Genomic DNA, 19093 nt, shown 5'->3' on the forward strand with positions numbered 1-19093 from the left:
CACTGAGCCGAGATTGCGCCACTGCACTCCAGCCTGGGTGACGGAGTGAGACTTTGTCTCAAAAAAAAAAAAAAGTATATTTATTGAAGAAAATTTCAAAAATACAGAAAATATAAATAATAAAAATCCCCATTAGTCCACCCATTTAGAGATATGTGTTTAATTTGTTTCTCCTTTTCCTCCTAGTCTTGGGATTTCAGCTATGCAAGGGAAACCCATGTCATCATGTCATTGTTTGGAAATACTTTACATCTTCCATTTCAGAGGAGGCATGGTTGGACTTTGCAAGTACTGTATGTCCTGCAGGCCTTTGACAGTGATCAGTTCACAGTAACGTGATTATATTTGACCTTTTCAGGGTCGACAAGAAGATGCTGAGGAATACTTAGGCTTCATTCTAAATGGACTTCATGAGGAAATGTTGAACCTAAAGAAGCTTCTCTCACCAAGTAGTGAAAGTAGGTTATGGTCCACTTGCCACAGAGTTGTGCAAGAGTTCGCTGTAAACAGGTGTTGCATACTCATATGTTACGTTGCTTCTCTTCCCCTCAGTCGTTTTCCTTTCAAATAGCATGTATTCCCTACGGATAACTTACACCATTGAGAAGGTTATATTTAGGTAAATTACAGTTTATCCCGAACCTCTGCCATTTTCCTTTAACTTTTAATTAGGAAAATGATCAAGCATATAAAAAAGCTAAAAGAATCGTTTGATGAATACCTTTATAATTGCCGAGTGTACAGTTTTAAACATATTTTCTGATGCTATACACACACTGTATATATATATATATGTCTTATCTATCCATCCATACATACATACATATGCATACATTTTCCCTGAATGATTCAAAGTTAAGTTGTAGCTAACAGTTTAGTTCATCTCAGGTGCTAAAGCATCCCCTGCGGATCCGCTCCTGCGTAACCACAGTCCCTTATCTAACTGAGTAAACCAACTGTAATGACATGGTAATACCGACTTTGCAGAGCATCTTCAAATTTCGCCAGTTGTCCCAGGGATGTCATTTCTAGTGTTTACGTAAACAAGGATCCAGTGGTGGTGCACCTGTTGTGATTGGTTGCCATGGATCCAGTGGCGTTGTGCCTGTTCCGATTGGTTGCCGTGGATCAAGTGGCGTTGTGATGGGTTGCGGTGGATCCAGTGGCATTGCACCTGTTGCGATTGGTTGCCGTGGATCCAGTGACATTGCACCTGTTGTGATTGGTTGCCGTGGATGCAGTGACGTTGCGCCTGTTGTGATTGGTTGCCGTGGATCCAGTGATGTTGCGCCTGTTGCGATTGGTTGCCGTGGATCCAGTGACGTTGTGCCTGTTGCGATTGGTTGCCGTGGATCCAGTGACGTTGTGCCTGTTGCGATTGGTTGCCGTGGATCCAGTGACGCTGTGCTTGTTGCGATTGGTTGCCGTGGATTCAGTGACGTTGCTCCTGTTGCGATTGGTTGCCGTGGCTCTTAATGTAGACCACACCCTGATTTCATTTTTAAAACTGCAATCGACAGATCTGTGCCTTTTTATTTTCTGCTGTTCTTGTCGTAAATAGTAGTGTAAGCAGATGCTCTCCTTTTCAGAACTTACGATTTCCAATGGCCCCAAAAACCACTCGGTCAATGAAGAAGAGCAGGAAGAACAAGGTGAAGGAAGCGAGGATGAATGGGAACAAGTGGGCCCCCGGAACAAGACTTCCGTCACCCGCCAGGCGGATTTTGTTCAGACTCCAATCACCGGCATTTTTGGTGGACACATCAGGTTTGTGCTTTTCTAGAATAACTTAATATTTGCCTTTTCTAGGGTTTTGCCATGTTGGTGAAGGGGGAAGGTGTGAGGCTTGTATTGAGACTTCTTGGACGTAATGGTTTGCATCTTGCTCCCCTGCCTGCTCTTCTCTTGCACTTCCTGATGCCTCCCTTGTCAGCCCCCGTGGCTTATTCTCTCCCTGCTGGCACATGTCTGCAGGGGACAAGGAGCTCCTCACTTCTACTCTGTCAAGTTCAGCTGCTCACTGCTAGGGAGTAAGAGAAAAGCCAGCTAATTGGCCATACGCGGTGGTTCATGCCTGTAATCCCAGGACTTTGGGAGGCCAAGGCGGGTGGATCACCTGAGGTCAGAAGTTCGAGACCAGCTTGATCAACATGGTGAAACCCCGTCTCTACTAAAAATACGAAAATCATCCAGGTGTGGTGACAGGTACCTGTAATCCCAGCTATTCCGGAGGCTGAGGCAGGAGAATCGCTTGAACCCAGGAGGCAGAGGTTGCAGTGGCCCAGATAGCGCCATTGCACTCCAGCATGGGTGACAGAGTGAGACTCTGTCTCAAGAAAAAAAAAAGAAAAAGATACAGGAGAATGTCATCATGACTTAGGGGTAGGCAAAGGTTTCATAAGATAGGTCATAAACAATAACCATAAGAGAGAGAGAGAGAAAACAAAAATATATATATATATATATTATATATATATTAGACTTCATCTGCATTTAAAACTTGCAACATAAAACCACCTCCGGGAGGCAGAGGTTGCAGTGAGCCAAGATTACACCACTGCACTCCAGCCTGGGTGACAAAGCGAGACTGTCTTCAAAAAAAAAAACCAGCTAATCAAACCATGTGTTTTGGTAAGAGAAGACAGTGTATCTGGAGGAATTTTATTTATGTTAATAAATTGTGTATATTTAAAGTATACACAAGATGTTATGAAATAGAGATAGTAAAATAGTTGCTACAGTGACACAGATAAACATATTCCCCATCACAGTCACCCTTGTGTGTGTGTGTGTGCACATGGCAAGAGCAGCTGCAGTTTTACTCATTTCGCAAAAGTCCCAAATACAGTGCACTATGAGTAGCTCTTGTCCGATGTTCCACATCAGATCTCTAGACCTGTTCGCCTGTGTGGCTGCCCTTGGTGTCCTTCGGCCGACATCTCCCATTCCCACTCCCCACCCCAGGAACCACTCTTTTCCCTATCTCTGTAGTTTCGTCTTTTTTTTTTTTATAAAGATTCCATGTATAAGTGAGACCATGCAATATTTTTCTTTCTGTGTCTGACTTATTTAACTTAGTATAATGTTCCCCAGGTTCATTCCTGTTGTGGCAAATGGCAGGGTCTTTATTACAGCTGAATAGTGTTCCCTTGTCTATATATACACACCACAGTTTCTTTATCCATTGGCCCATCCACAGGCAGTTGTTTCCCTGTCTTGGCTGTTGTGAACTGATTGGAAGCAGGTGAGCTAGAAAGTGAAGAGAGTGTGAAGGGAGGTCTTTTTTACACAGACAGACCCGTGACTGGGCTGGAGGCCCTGGGCACCTGGCTGTGTGCCAGTTCCCTTAAGCAGCTTTTTGCTCATTCACAAAGTCCTTTGGAAAGGTTTTTCTTTATTTACCTGAGAGCTTTTCAGTACCACTGTGATGTGGAATTCAGCAAAACTTGTACCATCTCCAAGAAGGTTTACCCATCGAAAGTACTGAAGAGGCCTCATTGGAGCCTAATTTCCTTTCTGAGGCCTTGCGGCATAACCCCCAGGCTGGTATTTCAGTGACACTCTTAGTCCGTTGTTGTCCCAAATGCTGCGTACCTGAAAGAAAGAGCACCCCTTTTGAGGCATCAAGACTTGATTCAGTCTCAGTTCTGAGACTGAATCAACAACTTTCAACAGGTGAATAATAAGAACCTCAGAAACCTGCGCTGACGCCCTCAGAAGCTGGTTTCCCGTCCTCTGTGGAAGTGGATTTAGAAGCCAGTTGAGCAGTCATGTGACCTTGAACAAGTCATTTCTGTGTTCTGCACTGTGAGCTCTATTCCACTGGCCCCTTTCTATTCTGGTGCTCTGTGGAGTGTCCACGGCAGCTGGGTGGTCAGTTGTCACCTGGGAAACAGCCAGCCCCGACCACTGTCTGTGGTTCCTTGGGACACGTCGTGTTGGGAGGGAGACGCTGGGGTCCAGGTTGGCGCGCAGCAGCGAGGGAAGGCTGTGCCCTTTGCTCCTTCAGCCCAGCAGCCTGGTTTAGGATTGTGAGAACACTCCCTCGGGATGGGAGAGAAAGATGAAGGGACAGCTCAAATGGAGGCGTCGGGAACATGGTTTTTGTGCAGAGGCCAGGTATCAGAATTTCAAGGCCACAGAGGGTCAGCATACTCAAAGATCCCAAATTTATCTAAGGGTAACCAGTGGAAAATACCAGCGTCCATTTGGAGGACTTGCTGGCTCAGATTGAACGACTCTGTCACGGCTGCTAGCCACATCCTCTGAGGGGTCTCTGTGTTGAAATTGGTTGTTGATGTTTCTTTTTGAAAAACGGTAAAGCAAAGATAGGGAATTCTTACAACGTAGAAACTTCTTTTCAGCCACTGTTAAGCATGATTCTTTATTCACACCAATTGAAAGATTTACTTCTAAAACTCAGCCTCTTCAGATGTTTCTCGGTTTCCCCAGGAAGACTTCCCCGCCTTTCTTCCCCGGTGCCACCTTTGCTAAAACACAGGACCACTGAATCAAGAGGGCTTCTTGATTCTCCACCAGCTCTCATGAGCGGTTTCCCCACTACTGTATCCCTCTCCAGAACCAGGGGAACTGTTGTCACTGAAGTCTTCAAACTGTAAAGGAGCATGGAGATGCGTAATTAAACCCTGGACAGAAAAGCTTTTAGCGAGCTCTTCACCGCGTCTGTTCTGGAAAGCCTGAGTACCTGTCCACACCCATTTTATTCCATTTAGAAACTAGGTCACTGAGACTGCAGAAATAGAAGCCCTTGTTGAACCCCTGGAATGTTCCCTTGCTGAGGCTAAATGAGAGATGGGCCGAACACACAATTTTTACTCAGAAAAACTTAGAAAAAGAAAAAAAAAATGAAATGAAAAACCAGCTAAGAAAACAAGGTCAAATTGGCACCCTTCTTGGAAGGGTGGCAGCCTTTTTTCCTGGAATGTTAACTTGTTTTTTATTCTACACACCCTACTCCCCTTCTTCTTTTTGTAAGACATTTTTATAGGAGGAAAATGCCATTAAAAATCCTCTATTTACCTTGGGATTTCCTCTATTTTATTAGAACAGGCTATGATACTTGGAGAAAATGGAAAGCAGCAGCGTTTTGAGGCCATGGCAGGGTGGCTGCCTTTATGAACCGGTGCAGTAAATAAGAGTGTGGAGAGGAGGTGAAAGAATTTGGAAAATGAAATATGTTTTCTTCCAGAGCACTGGCGTTGGGAACATTTATCAACTGGTAGATTTAGTTGTTAGAAATACTAAGGAGGTGCTATTCAGCAGAATTATTTTTAAATTCAGTATATTTTTGGCTTTTCTCTGTGGTCTTTTGAAAGTGATATTGAATAATCTTATTTTCAGTGTTTATTCCCTTGGTTAATCTTAAGGGAAAGTGGCAAGGAGTGGTCTCTTAATTTTTTTGTTTTTGCTTTCAATTCTTAGGTCTGTGGTTTACCAGCAGAGTTCAAAAGAATCTGCCACTTTGCAGCCATTTTTCACGTTGCAGTTGGATATCCAGTCAGACAAGATACGCACAGTCCAGGATGCACTGGAGAGCTTGGTGGCAAGAGAATCTGTCCAAGGTTATACCACAAAAACCAAACAAGAGGTATGTTCACACTTGATTTTGAACCTTTCTACTAAGGTGCTCTGGTTTGGTGGAAAGAACACAAAATTAGGAATGAGGGGAAATGGGTTTGAGTTATGCCTCTTAAATCAGTTGCTTAACCATTTTGTACTGAAAGTTTTTATGGTTTTACAACGAAATGGTTGAAACGTGATCCCAAGGGCCTCTTTTAGCTCTAAATCATATTACACAAGGTAATGATCTCCTTTTGGATTGTTTATCTTGAGCTACATTTAATTTTCTGGCCATCTAATGATGATATCACAACATCAATACTACCTCTGACAGAGGCCAAATAGCTTATTTATGTTCATGATACCGTAGGGTACAACTGTCATTAGATTAGTTAGGATGTCAGAGAGATTCCAGACACATCTGTTTTGCATTTGATTGTAGATCTTCCAGGTCATTGTAAATATAATATAGTCATTGTTCTGATGCTTGTTACTCTTTGATTTGATCTGGAAAAGGTAAGATTCTTGAGTCTTTCAGTCTTCATGAATTTAAGAGTATCACATTATAGCTTGGTGGAGTCCTTGTCAACTCAGTTGGGCGAGACGGATAGCATTCTGCCCTGTGAGAGCTTATTAGTTCCTGGCTGTCCAGATGTGCCAGCTTATGGCTATTTTGTACTCGGCAGCAGAGAGTGTCTTCTCTGTTATATATCTTAGGTTGTGGCAGTGAATTCATAAAAATGCACTGGGGAGATGAATGCAGGCTGATAATTATGGACAGTCCATAGCATTCCTGCAAAGCGATATTTGAATAATGGGCAGTGGATGGCAGCTACAAGGTAAAATAAGGTGCCCCAACGTAGAAGACCTGTCATCACATTGCATGACTGGGATGGATCTATCCTTGGCTTATCTCGTGTGCTCTGAGTCAAAAAGAGCAAAGTAGGACATAGGGACCCTTAGCACCTTGGGGGTGTCCTGCTGTGGACTGGTTCACCCAGGCTCTGGGGGGATCAGTAGAAGTTATGCCTAATCTTCTACCGTATTTGCAGACTTGCATCTCATGGGTGATTTTGTTTAAAAAATAGAAGCAGTAGGAGCCAGAGGCAGAAACTTGGTAGTTGACTTCAGTGAATGAGCTAAGAAGAGTCTGGCGGTGGACCTCGTGGAAGAGAGAGAGGGAAAAAGTGGTATTTGTGTTGGGGAGGTTGGTTGGGTGGTTCAGTTGTGCATTGGCTGTGGGTGACTGTCGGCTTGGCTCACTTCTGTGGCAGCTGCAACTCCAGAGATAGCTCCCTGGCCCTGGCTGCTGGTGCCCTCTGCTTATGCTGTTTCTTGAGCCAGCTATGGGAGTCTTTGGCCACCCATGCTGTTGGGGAGGTGGTCAGCCTTTCCATGGGCTGCCTAGGGAAGACCCTTTGTGATGTGTCTGTTTTTCTCTTTTGCTTCTGCTGCAATTACAGTTTGACTTTGCTGGGGTGGGCTGGTAGGGGTGGCGGTGTGGGGGCAGGGATTGAGGCGCAGGCAGTTGTCAGCCTGTTGTTAGACAGTAGTGAAGAAAGAATGGTTTATCCTAAATAGCAGGTTTGGATGAAGGCTTCCAGAAAGAAGGCAGGCCAGGTGTGGTGGCTCACGCCCATAGTCCCAGCACTTTGGGAGGCTGAGGCAGGAGGATTGCCTGAGCCCAACAGTTGGAGGCTGCAGTGAGCTATGATCACGCCACTGCACTCCAGCCTGTGCGATAGTGAAACCGTGTCTCTAAAACATAAGAAGAAATAAAAATAAAGGAAAGCTGGCATTTTGGTGGACTCCGGAAGATAAAAAGGATGCTGCCAGCTGTTATGGGTGCGCGGTTGTGGTGGTGTGTTACCAGATGAGGCCACGACCACTTTCAACAGCAGATGTTTCAGGAAGGTTTGGGACAGCTTGTATGGAAGTATCTATAAGGAGCAAATTACATGTTTTCTTGAATGTGTTTTTTTTAAGTTTTTAAAATGCCACCTTTAACTTTATTATGTTTTAGATCAGAAGTGTTTTTATGTGGGAACATGTGAAGGTTTTGGGGAAAATAGGATTATATGAAATATTTGCTATATAGAAAATGTCTGCCTTTGTTGAGTGATTAGAAATTAAGCCTCAGTTGGCTGGGCTAGGTGGCTCACACCTGTAATCCCAGCACTTTGGGAGGCCAAGGCGGGTGGATCACGAGGTCAGGAGATCGAGACCATCCTGGCTAACACGGTGAAACCCCGTCTCTACTAAAAATACAAAAAGTTAGCCGGGCATGGTGGCAGGCGCCTGTAATCCCAGCTACTCAGGAGGCTGAGGCAGGAGAATGGCATGAACCTGGGAGGCGGAGCTTGCAGTGAGCCGAGATAGCGCCACTGCAGTCCGGCCTGGGCGACAGAGCGAGACTCCGTCCCAAAAAAAAAAAAAAAAAATTCTCCAGTGGCTCATGCCTGTAATCCCAGCATTTTCGGAGGCTGAGGCAGGCGGATCACAAAGTCAAGAGATCGAGACCATCCTGGCCAACATGTTGAAACCCCATCTCTACTAAAAATACAAAAATTAACTGGGCACGGTGGTGTGCACATGTAGTCCCAGCCTCTCAGGAGGCGGAATCACTTGAACCCGGGAGGTGGAGGTTGCAGTGAGCTGAGATCGCACCACTGCACTCCAGCCTCGATGACAGAGCGAGACTGTCTCAAAAAAAAAAAAAAAGTATTATCCAAATGAATACGGGAAGCATCAAAGACTTTGTAAGTACAGAGAATGATAAAGGGATTGTTATTTGTAAAGATGCATCTTAGTAACAAAAAACCTGGCTTTATTTAAAAGCAGCGTTCATCAGACCTGTGAAAGTACTTCAGGAACAGATTACATTGATAAAACTCATGATTAGAATAAATAGCTTTAAAGGTTATTTAAAACATCTAATTGGCCTAGAATCCCAGCACTGTGGGAGACTGAGGCGAGCAGGTTGCTTAAGTCTAGGAGTTCAAGACCAGCTGGGCTCATGGCTGTAGTCCCAGCTGCTTGGGAGGCTGAGGTGGGAGAATCACCTGAGCCCAGGAAGTCAAGGCTGCAGTGAGTCCTCATCATGCCACTGCACTCCAGCATGGGCAACCAGAGTGAGATCCTGTCTTAAAAAAACAAACAAAAAAACCCATCTAATCATACTGGTATCAGTTTTATCAATACTATCAGAGTTATTTTTAAATGGGTCAATACTGGGCCTAGCGTGGTGGCTCACGCCTGTAATCTCAGCACTTTGGGAGGCTGAGGCAGGTGGATCACCTGAGGTCAGGAGTCCGAGACCAGCCTGGCCAACATGGTGAAACCCCTTCTTTACTAAAAATACAAAATTAGCCAGATGTGGTGGTGGGAGCCTGTAATCCCAGCTACTCAGGAGGCTGAGGCAGGAGAATCGTTTGAACCTGGGTGACGGATGATGCATTGAGCGCAGATCGTACCACTGTACTCCAGCCTGGGCGACAGAGTGAGAACTCCCTCCCCCCAAAAAAGGCGGGGGAGTCAGTACATAAATAAGGTGGTACTAAGTTAGCTTTTTAATTTTTATGCTAATTTGTCAGTAATGCCACAGAGTAAAGTTCTTAACTTTGAGTTTACGACTGGACTTCAGGGACCCAAGAGGCTCTCTGCAGTTGTGCTTATAGGAATGTATGCATTTTTCTTCTTCTTTTTTCTTTTTTTCTGAGACAAGGTCTCGCCGTGTTGCCCAGGCTGGGGTACAGTGGCGCGAACTTAGCTCACTGCAACGTCTACCTCCTGGGTTCAAGCGATTCTCTTGCCTCTGCCACCCAAGTAGCTGGGGTTACAGGCGCCCACCACCACGCCTGGCTAATTTTGTATTTTTAGTAGAGACGGGATTTCACCATGTTGGCCAGGTTGGTCTCAAACTCTTGACCTCAGGTGATCCGCCTGTCTCAGCCTCCCAAAGTGCTGGGATTAATGGGCATGAGCCACTGCATCTGGGTATGTGCATTTTCTTAAGAGGAGCATTGGTAGATCTCAGAGCTTCTGTGGGGCAGGAAAAGCCATGAAGTCCTGCCACAGGACTCTTGGGCCTCACCTCTCAGAGGACGTCTTTGAGCGGAAGGTGGATGTGGTGTCAGCTGTTGCAAGTAAGACAGGGACGGTGTGTCCTGGTGTGCTTTGTGTCTTAGGTTGAGATAAGTCGAAGAGTGACTCTGGAAAAACTCCCTCCTGTCCTCGTGCTGCACCTGAAACGATTCGTTTATGAGAAGACTGGTGGGTGCCAGAAGCTTATCAAAAATATTGAATATCCTGTGGACTTGGAAATTAGTAAAGGTAATGCATACATAAGGTCGGGAGTGTTCGTGGTGACACACTCCTGCACATCAGAAGCTCAACCCTGTAGCATTTCTTTATGGTGTCAAGAGTGAGGACATTCTCTTGCTGGACATGGACTTGTTTTAAGTTTCTTGACTTGTAATAGACCTTAATACTAAAATTCTCATGAAAATGGCCTGTTGAAAGTAGAGGCAAAAATAACTAAACTCTATAATCTTACTAGATTAGAAAAATAGCAGCTTTTGTCTATCAAAAAGAACATCACTTTTCTGTGAATATTTCAGGGATGAATGGTGCAGTTTGCCTTCCACCGAGTATTAACAGCTATGTTGACTAGCCCAGTTAAGTGGTTTTTAGTGAAGTAAGAATGATTTCTCATAGGCAGTGAGAGTCCCTTCTAACCTCTAGTTGTGGTGGCGCACAAATAAGACATGTGGCACTTACCAGCCTCAAGTCTCTGTCAGGTCACGGGCTCGGCACTTTTTGAAAGCAATTTTAAAGAGCCCCAGGTTAAAGGCATCTTGCTAAAAGCACAGCTTCAAGAAGACTTTTCTTGAAAGCTTTAGAATTTGTGAAAACGTATAGTACAACACTGAGGCTTGATTGGGACTGTGATTAGCTGGAGAGGATTCTCAGAGTATCGAGGTGTTTGGGAAGCAGAAAAGAGGACACTGGGCCTCACTCCTGGGTCTTGTAGAGGAACAAACCTGAACCGAGAGTCCTCTTCTCTCCGTCCCCTGGCACAGCAACCCCACCTCACACCTCCTTCCATATAGATGACCCAGGAACTGTGGGCGTGGCTGGCTTCTAGCCGGCTCCCTGTCTACCCTAGGGGCGCCCTATACCTTCCCGTGAAGACTCAGACACTGTCTCTCCCAGGCCTGCACACAAGAGCTGTGCTTTCTGCTGACGGGCTTGGCTGCTGTGCCGGGTTTAGTGTCCGTTGCTCCTCTCACATTTCTAGCTGCTTTATCACTCATCAGCCGATTGCTTTTTAATCCCATTTGAGGACCAGCAAGAGGAAGAAAGATGCCAGTGAGAATCATGTAACAGATCCTCCTCCCCATTTTATTCTATCCATCGGGAAACCTAGAATGCCGGCTAAGTCAAAGAAGGCATCCTCGGCCTCTGCTCCTGCATCTTCACTCGCCTCCAGATCAGCTGTCTGAGCTGACTTGGATGTTTTGCTACAGTGATTTTATTTTTATATCTTTTCTTGCTTGCTGTATTTTTATATCAGCTGCCACCTCCAATACATTATCAAAATATGACATAAATGGGGGCTGGGCGCAGTGGCTCACACCTGTAATCCCAGCACTTTGGGAGGCCGAGGCAGGCAGATCACCTGAGGTCAAGGAGTTCGAGACCAGCCTGACCAACGTGGTGAAACCCCAACTCTTCTAAAAACACAAAAATTAGCCTAGCATGGTGGTGGGTGCCTGTAATCCTAGCTACTTGGGAGGCTGAGGCAGGAGAATCGCTTGAACCTGGGAAGCAGAAGTTGCTGAGATCATGCCACTGCACTCCAGCCTGGGCAACAGAGCAAGACTCCATCTCAAAAAAATAAATCAATAACATAAATAGGGGACAAGAGGACCTCACTTAGGTCATTGGGTAAGAAGTACAGATGGCTGCCCCGAACAGCACACCTTCGACGGACTCTTGTGTCGATGTAAGTGGTACTTCTGCGCACAGTAAGAGCGGGGAGTTCCCGCCTCGTAGCAGCTGGTAGACTGGTTCCTATTTGGAGAAATCATGTTACTGTTCTGTAACTGAAGTTTTGTTTTGTTTTTTTTTGTTTGTTTGTTTTTTCTTCGAGACAGAGTCTTGCTCTGTCACCCAGGCTGGAGTGCAGTGGCGCGATCTTGGCTCGCTGCAACCTCCGCCTCCCGGGTTCAAGTGATTCTCCTGCCTCAGCCCTCCCGAGTAGCTGAGACTACAGCCGTGTGCCACCACGCCCGGGTAATTTTTTGTATTTTTAATAGAGACGTGGTTTCACTGTATTAGCCAGGATGGTCTCGATCTGCTGACCTCGTGATCGCCTGTCTCAGCCTCCCAAAGTGCTGGGATTACAGGCGTGAGCCACCGTGCCTGGCCTGTAATTGAAGTTTTATGATCTGACGCATATGTAAAATTTTAATTCTTGCCTTGGATTTTTCACAACTGTTTTTGTTTTTAAGTCAGCAGCTTTTTTCTTTTCCATTTTGTAGAGCACCTGTTTTTAAGGGGCCTCCCACGGGAGCATCACAGCCTCGGCCGTTGCTCCTGTTTCTTTAGTGAGCTGGCTGCACATTTTGTGTCCTATTACGTCACATGGCTCATTTCCTTCATGAGTCAATTTTTGTGCAACTGAAGGGATAGAGTGTTGTTTTGTTCCTGGTCTGACAGGCAGTTTACTTGCTGGGAGAATGTTGTTAGCCATTTTTTGCTGCTGTTACCCTGAACCTTTCTAAAAGTGCTTCAAGCCATTGATATTTTGTTTTCCAGAACTGCTTTCTCCAGGGGTTAAAAATAAGAATTTTAAATGCCACAGAACCTATCGGCTCTTTGCAGGTGAGTAAATTTGTACGACATTACTTCTTCATTAAAACACTGATGAAGGGGTTTACAGCTGGGCACAGATTTGCTGCAACTTAGCATAGCGACCAGATGCTGTACTCAGGTATCCCTGTGGCCTTGTGAGTCGGGGAGTCACGTGAGAGTTTTACCTGAAACTCTGCGTAGATGACGGATTATCATCTTGGCCCTGAGGACAGATAACAGAAGACCTTGCTCAAAGGGAACATTTCTGTCTTTGAGTCAGAGGAGGGAGTTTCAGGCTCCCAGGCTGGCTGTTTGAGAATATGACCTCTCCCGGCTGTGCTTGTGGCACCTGTGGGTGACAGTGCTGTGGAGTTTCCACGACACCTGGTCACCCAGCCAGGTTGGGTGAGCGCACCCCCAGCCGGTGATCCCTGCGTCCTCCCCCACAGGTATTGTTAGGGCTGCTTGAGAGGGTGGGCCCGATTGCACAAGCTCCTCGGCTGCCAGGCCCCCAGTCAGTCATGAGAAAGCTCCCAACAGGGTGAATGGCACCCCCTGTTCCCTCATGGGTGGGCCTTGAGACCTCTTCTGTCTCCCGGCTTAGGCTCCCTGCAGTATCATTTTTTCTTCCACATCATCTTCCCTTTCCGTTCTGCCTTCCCTTTTATCCTTCTTTCTCTTTTATAGCGTCATCTTTTATGCCTCTGAGTCTTTACCTCTTTGGATTGTTGCTGTTTGCTGCACTTTTGTTTGCTTCCCAGGCTGTTTTTACTACATGTTTCTAGCTTCTGTGTCTTCCCTCCTCTGGTGTGGCCTTTGGTGAACCTGTTTGTATCGTAACATAACACTGCCATTTATTGACCTTCACACATGTATTGAACCTCTTCCCAAGATATTCTTTCATTTCCTTACATGTGTCCTAGGAGATGGGAGGTGGGATCCCTATTTTATAAAAGAATAAACCAGAACTCAAGGAAGAAAACTCACCACTCTGGCCTGCAGTGGCAGAGCAGGGCTTCAAGCTCCTGTCCACCTCAGCTCACGCCCGATGTTTTAGGAAGTTTGGCGAGTGGATGAGGGCCCAGGGATGGGGGCCCAGGGGTGAGGGCCTAGCGGTGGGGGCCCAGGGGTGAGGGCCCAGGGGTGAGGGCCCAGTGGGTGAGGCCCAGAGCCACACTGCAAGGTGCCAGGCTTCCCTCTCTTCCTCTCACTATTCGTTGTTCCTTTTGACTCTCTTCTTTTCTCCCCCCGATCACAATTCCTCCTCAACTTGCTGGGCCTCAGATGGGACGGCCATGGGCACCACCTGCTTGTGGGTGTCTCCAGCCCTGTCCACCCCTGCCTGGAATGGAAGGTCTGAGTCCTCAGACTCTGCAGCCAGCCAGTATCCTGCCTGGCTCCTTGGAGTGTGGCACCCAGGTCCCAGTGGGTGGCCAGCAGTTTCTCTGCCTTCTCCCTGCACCTCTTCCCCTGGAGGCTCTTGCGGGGGACATCACTGGGCAGGGGCAGGGGCTAGGGATTGCTCATCTCCTGGTCAGGGCCCCAGTGTGAGCACACACACCCCTCCCCGACTCTGCAACCTGCCTCGCCCCGGGACCTGGGCCTGGGTTGCTCTCCCCTGCCCTCCTGAATCCTCATCCCCTAACCCATTATTTTTTTGAGATAGAGTTTTGCTCTTTCGCCCAGGCTGGAGTGCAGTGGCACAATCTCCATTCACTGCAACCTCTGCCTCCCAGGTTCAAGTGATTCTTGTGCCTCAGCCTCTCGAGTAGCTGGGATTACAGCTGTGCACCACCACATCCAGCTAATTTTTGTATTTTGAATAGAGACGAGGTTTCGCCCTTTTGGCCAGGCTGGAAGCCTATTCTGATCTTGGAAATGAGGTCACTGGACTGGTTAGAATTACCTGTAGAATGAGCAAAGGAACACTTTTTAAGAACTGCTGTGATTGTGGGGCCTGGGAGAAGCAATCTCACGCACAAGCTTTTCAGGCGGTTCTCAGCGCTCCTGTCAGGGGGGCTTGCGGGTGTGAGTGACACACGGCTCAGCCCAGGGTAGTTAACTGGGCTGCTGCTTATGAAACTAGAATGGTGACATGCAGTCCCCCTTGAAATTTTAGAATGGAGATGTCTTGTGGGAAAGACAAGTTAGTAAAAACCCCAGGCCCTGCAAATTCTACTGATGGTCGCTTTGAAGCAAAACTCTTAGCCCAGTCAGTTAGGTCTGTGAGGTGAAGATCTAGGACAGAAGTCTCAAAGTGAACTTGGGATCCAGGGGACATGCTGCTGTCACGGGTGCTTCCTGCCCTTTCACAGGATGGCTGTGACTTGTGCAGTACGGGATGAAGCTATGCCCTTGGATTGGCTGTGTCCCTGGCTCTCCGAAGTACGGGCCCCACAGTCTTGCTGTCCCTATGCTGTTCAGTCTCCTCCGGGGTCCCTGCACAGAGGATTTCTTTGTGCAGAGCCCAGGAGTCTGACTGGTGGCCTCAGTCATAAGCACTGTCCTCTAGCCAGCCAAGGTCCCTGGCCCAGAGAGGACTGAGGTCTCCTGCTGTCATTTAGCCCCTCCACGTGACAACTGCGACTAGAACCTGGTGATGTTTGGTCTTGTTTTAGTGCTGAAATTCCCTACCAGCCAAGTCTTGCACCTCTCCTGGTTCCTTTTCTTTTGTGCCACTGCTGGTGGACACAGCTTAGCAGGCTGCCCTGTCGTTCCCCCCGGAATGCTGCCGGACAGCCGCCTTCCCGAGGCTGGTGTCTGGTGCTGGCCAGGCAGGCCTGTGCCCCTCTGCTCCATAGAAGTGGAGGATGTGTTCTCTGGCTGTCTTAATGTTTTCATGACATCTTCTACAGATTTTTTTTTTTAGGCCTTTGACTAAGGCTTCTTAGTTATAGGATTTTTTTTTTAAGTAAATAACTGTGTGTGTGTGTGTGTGTGTGTGTGTGTTTTGTTCTGTTAAAACATAGAAACATGGGTAATTTTTTTTAAAGGCAAATGCGTAACTACCAGCACCATCTCCGCAGTGCCCCACCACAGCGCCACGCTCAAGCGACCGTGGTTAGCAGTCCCGGTGTCCCTCCTGCCATGTGGGCCGGCACCGGGAGATTGTGTCCCGTGTCTTTAGGATAGATGGGCCACAGAAGGCCTAAGGACCTTGTTTTCTCATTTAATATACCATAAGCATATTCCCGCATCACCATTCTTAATCTATTCCACGAAAAAATAAATCGTGTTATTTTAATATAATTTACTCATCAGTCATTTCTTCTAGTGGCCATTAAGGTTTTCCATTTTTTCACTGTTATAAATGACATCATAATCTCTGTCCAAGATTCAGATAATCTCTTCAGGACAGTCTAGAAGTAGAGTCAGCCACATCCAAGGGCATGAGCCAGGTCTGTAGGCCTGTACAGCTGATGGCTGTGTAGGAGTGTCTTTGTGAGGCGTGGGACATTTTAAATATGTGGTTAATATGCATACATGCACACATGTACCTATCTGACTTACCCTTACCTTGCGGTTATAGAAAAGTTTTTATTATGGATTGCTTGCGTGTTTGAGTTGAAATAGCATTGGTTTGTGTGATGACATCTCTCTGTCCCACCTGCTTTGGAGAGGGGTTTTACACATAAGATGCATCCCTGGAGGGAAGTCGGCAGAGACCTGTAATGATTCGTGTGCAGTGCTGTTCTCACTCTGCTGCCTGCCGGGCTCTCTTCCAGTGGTCTACCATCACGGCAACAGTGCGACGGGCGGCCATTACACTACAGACGTCTTCCAGATCGGTCTGAATGGCTGGCTGCGCATCGATGACCAGACAGTCAAGGTGATCAACCAGTACCAGGTGGTGAAACCAACTGCTGAACGCACAGCCTACCTCCTGTATTACCGCCGAGTGGACCTGCTGTAAACCCTGTGTGCGCTGTGTGTGCGCCCAGTGCCCGCTTCGTAGGACACCACCTCACACTCACTTCCCGCCTCTCTTTAGTGGCTCTTTAGAGAGAAACTCTTTCTCCCTTTGCAAAAATGGGCTAGAATGAAAAGGAGATGCCTTGGGGTTCGTGCACAACATAGCTTCTGTTGACTCTAACTTCCAAATCAAAATCATTTGGTTGAAACAGACTGTTGCTTGATTTTAGAAAATACACAAAAACCCATATTTCTGAAATAATGCTGATTCCTGAGATAAGAAAGTGGATTTGATCCCCAGTCTCATTGCTTAGTAGAATAAGTCCTGCACCAGCAACAACACTTGTAAATTTGTGAAAATGAATTTTATCTTTCCTTAAAAAAGAAATTTTTTAATCCATCACACTTTTCTTCCCTACCCTTTAGTTTTTGATAAATGATAAAAATGAGCCAGTTATCAAAGAAGAACTAGTTCTTACTTCAAAAGAAAAATAAACATAAAAAATAAGTTGCTGGTTCCGAACAGGAAAAATTTTAATAATTGTACTGAGAGAAACTGCTTACGTACACATTGCAGATCAAATATTTGGAGTTAAAATGTTAGTCTACATAGATGGGTGATTGTAACTTTATTGCCATTAAAAGATTTCAAATTGCATTCATGCTTCTGTGTACACATAATGAAAAATGGGCAAATAATGAAGATCTCTCCTTCAGTCTGCTCTGTTTAATTCTGCTGTCTGCTCTTCTCTAATGCTGCGTCCCTAATTGTACACAGTTTAGTGATATCTAGGAGTATAAAGTTGTCGCCCATCAATAAAAATCACAAAGTTGGTTTAAAGGTGTGTGTGTGTGTTTCTTTGAATGCGAATGCCTCTTCGGGTAACTGAAATTCATGGGGGCGTGAGTTTGCCTCCAGAATTAAAATCTGCCCTTCGATCAGCTCGACGTGTTTGTGGAAGCTGAACCACCACTCAGGTTATGCTTGTTTCGTATTTTCAAATGGATTAGTGATTTGGGTAAACGAAATTTTTGACTCTTCGATTGGCAGAAAGGAGGAGGTTTTCTCCCCTTCCCCACCTCACCCCTTGTTTCTATAGCCCAGCATTTTCAGTATCACCAAAATAGCTGCTGTAGGTCAAGGCTAAATGCTCTTCAATTGAGTGCCGCTGGGGCGGCTGAGCGGTGCCTCTAGACGCCACCCTCAGTAGTGGGAAGGAAGCCTTCTGAGACGGAAGACATGGAGAGAGGGATGTCACGTGCAAGGGTGTCTGTGCCCCGGCTTCTGGCCCTGTGTGGATGATTGATTGTGGTGTCCTGAGATCTACAGAGAAGGGGTTTTAACGTGGTCTGAGCCTTTCTCTCAAGTTCTTGCTCTTACCATCTGGTATTTCTGATTGTAGCCTGGTGCCATCTGGGGTTCAGAGCTTCCTGAATTTACTGTACAAGTGTTGTCCGTCTAACCTACTTACCCTTTGTAATTCTATTCTGATTTGCTTGGCTGAATTATAACTCATATTGAGAGGTGAAGCCAGCTGGACTTCCTGGGTCAAGTGGGGACTTGGAGAACTTTTCTGTCTTCTAAGAGGATTGTAAAATGCACCAATCAGCACTTTGTAGCTAAGATTGTAAAACGCACCAATCAGCACCCTGTAGCTAGCAAGAGGTTTGTAAAATGCACCAATCAGCGCTCTGTAAAAACGTACCAATTAGCGCTCTAGCTAGCAAGAGGTTTGTAAAATGCACCAATCGGTTCTTAAAACGCACCAATCAGCAGGAGTCTAAAAGTGGCCAATCACAGGGAGGACTGAAAAAAGAGCACTCTGATAGGACAAAAACAGAACATGGGAGGGGACAAATAAGGGAATAAAAGCTGGCCGTCCCAGCCAGCAGTGGCAACCTGTTCGGGTCCCCTTCCACACTGGAAGCTTTGTTCTTTTGCTCTTCACAATAAATCTTGCTGCTGCTCACTCTTTGGGTCTGTGCCTTTTTTAAGAGCTGTAACACTCACTGTGAAGGTCCACGGCTCCATTCTTGAAGTCAGCGAAACCATGAACCCACCGGAAGGAACCAACTCTGGACACAATATTATAATTAGCTTCTCATTAAAATAATGTACAGTTCCTATGGAAGCCAGATTAACTTTGGGGCAACCACCCACACCAGCAGCAATAAGTCAGCGAAAAGATAAAACGCCATCCTGAAGCACTTGGCTGAATGTGTACGTTGTGATGCTTGACCCAGCTCTGGCCCTCTGTCCTTGGTGGCTTATTCATCCTCACTCTGCCCCCAGCCTCTACGACTGGTGTTGATCATTCACCCTACGCAGTATAAAGTGACTTTGTCACTGCCGTGTCCCATGTGTATGAGATTGAGTGTCCTCTCTGGAAAGGGGCCCTCCGATCTAGGAAAACCTTTTCACTGAAGCTGGAACGAGAGGCCAGACAAAGCATGCGGTTACTAGGCCCACCAACCTGCTTCTGAATCTTAAAACCTGTCCTGTATATTCAGATAGAAGGTTTCTCTCAGATACCGTTCAGTGGTTTCTCCATCTGATCTTTCATTTGCTAAGATACATATTTTGTCAACCTCAAAATATGTTGGAAATGATTGCGCTCTAAAATTGCCTTTGAAAGTTCCCCAGTCCCTTTGAAGAGTGGCTAGAGATTCTCTCCAATGGGACGTTGCCGTATCTTGGTCTGCCGGTGACAGCTGGCAATAACGTCTGCTCTGAGGGGCGCTG

At 46.3% G+C, this 19093-nt stretch overlaps 1 protein-coding gene across 2 annotated transcripts in view; it reads left to right on the forward strand.

Moving 5' to 3' along the window:
• The window catches only part of USP10 (ubiquitin specific peptidase 10), an 80105-nt gene extending 62914 nt beyond the window's left edge, over positions 1–17191 (forward strand). The window contains exons 9-14 of one of the 2 annotated variants that reach the window (XM_034940842.3): positions 359–458; positions 1590–1767; positions 5443–5608; positions 9768–9912; positions 12403–12468; positions 16164–17191. In XM_034940842.3, coding sequence (XP_034796733.3) covers positions 359–458; positions 1590–1767; positions 5443–5608; positions 9768–9912; positions 12403–12468; positions 16164–16351 — 843 coding nt within the window. In that variant the 3' untranslated portion in view covers positions 16352–17191. The remainder of the gene's footprint in view (positions 1–358; positions 459–1589; positions 1768–5442; positions 5609–9767; positions 9913–12402; positions 12469–16163) is intronic. The other variant, XM_057300133.2, reaches the window with a different exon arrangement.
• Positions 17192–19093: the final 1902 nt, after the last annotated feature.

Source organism: Pan paniscus, chromosome 18 (genome assembly GCF_029289425.2).
Source record: "Pan paniscus chromosome 18, NHGRI_mPanPan1-v2.0_pri, whole genome shotgun sequence".
In the NCBI taxonomy this organism is placed as follows: Eukaryota; Metazoa; Chordata; class Mammalia; order Primates; family Hominidae; genus Pan; species Pan paniscus.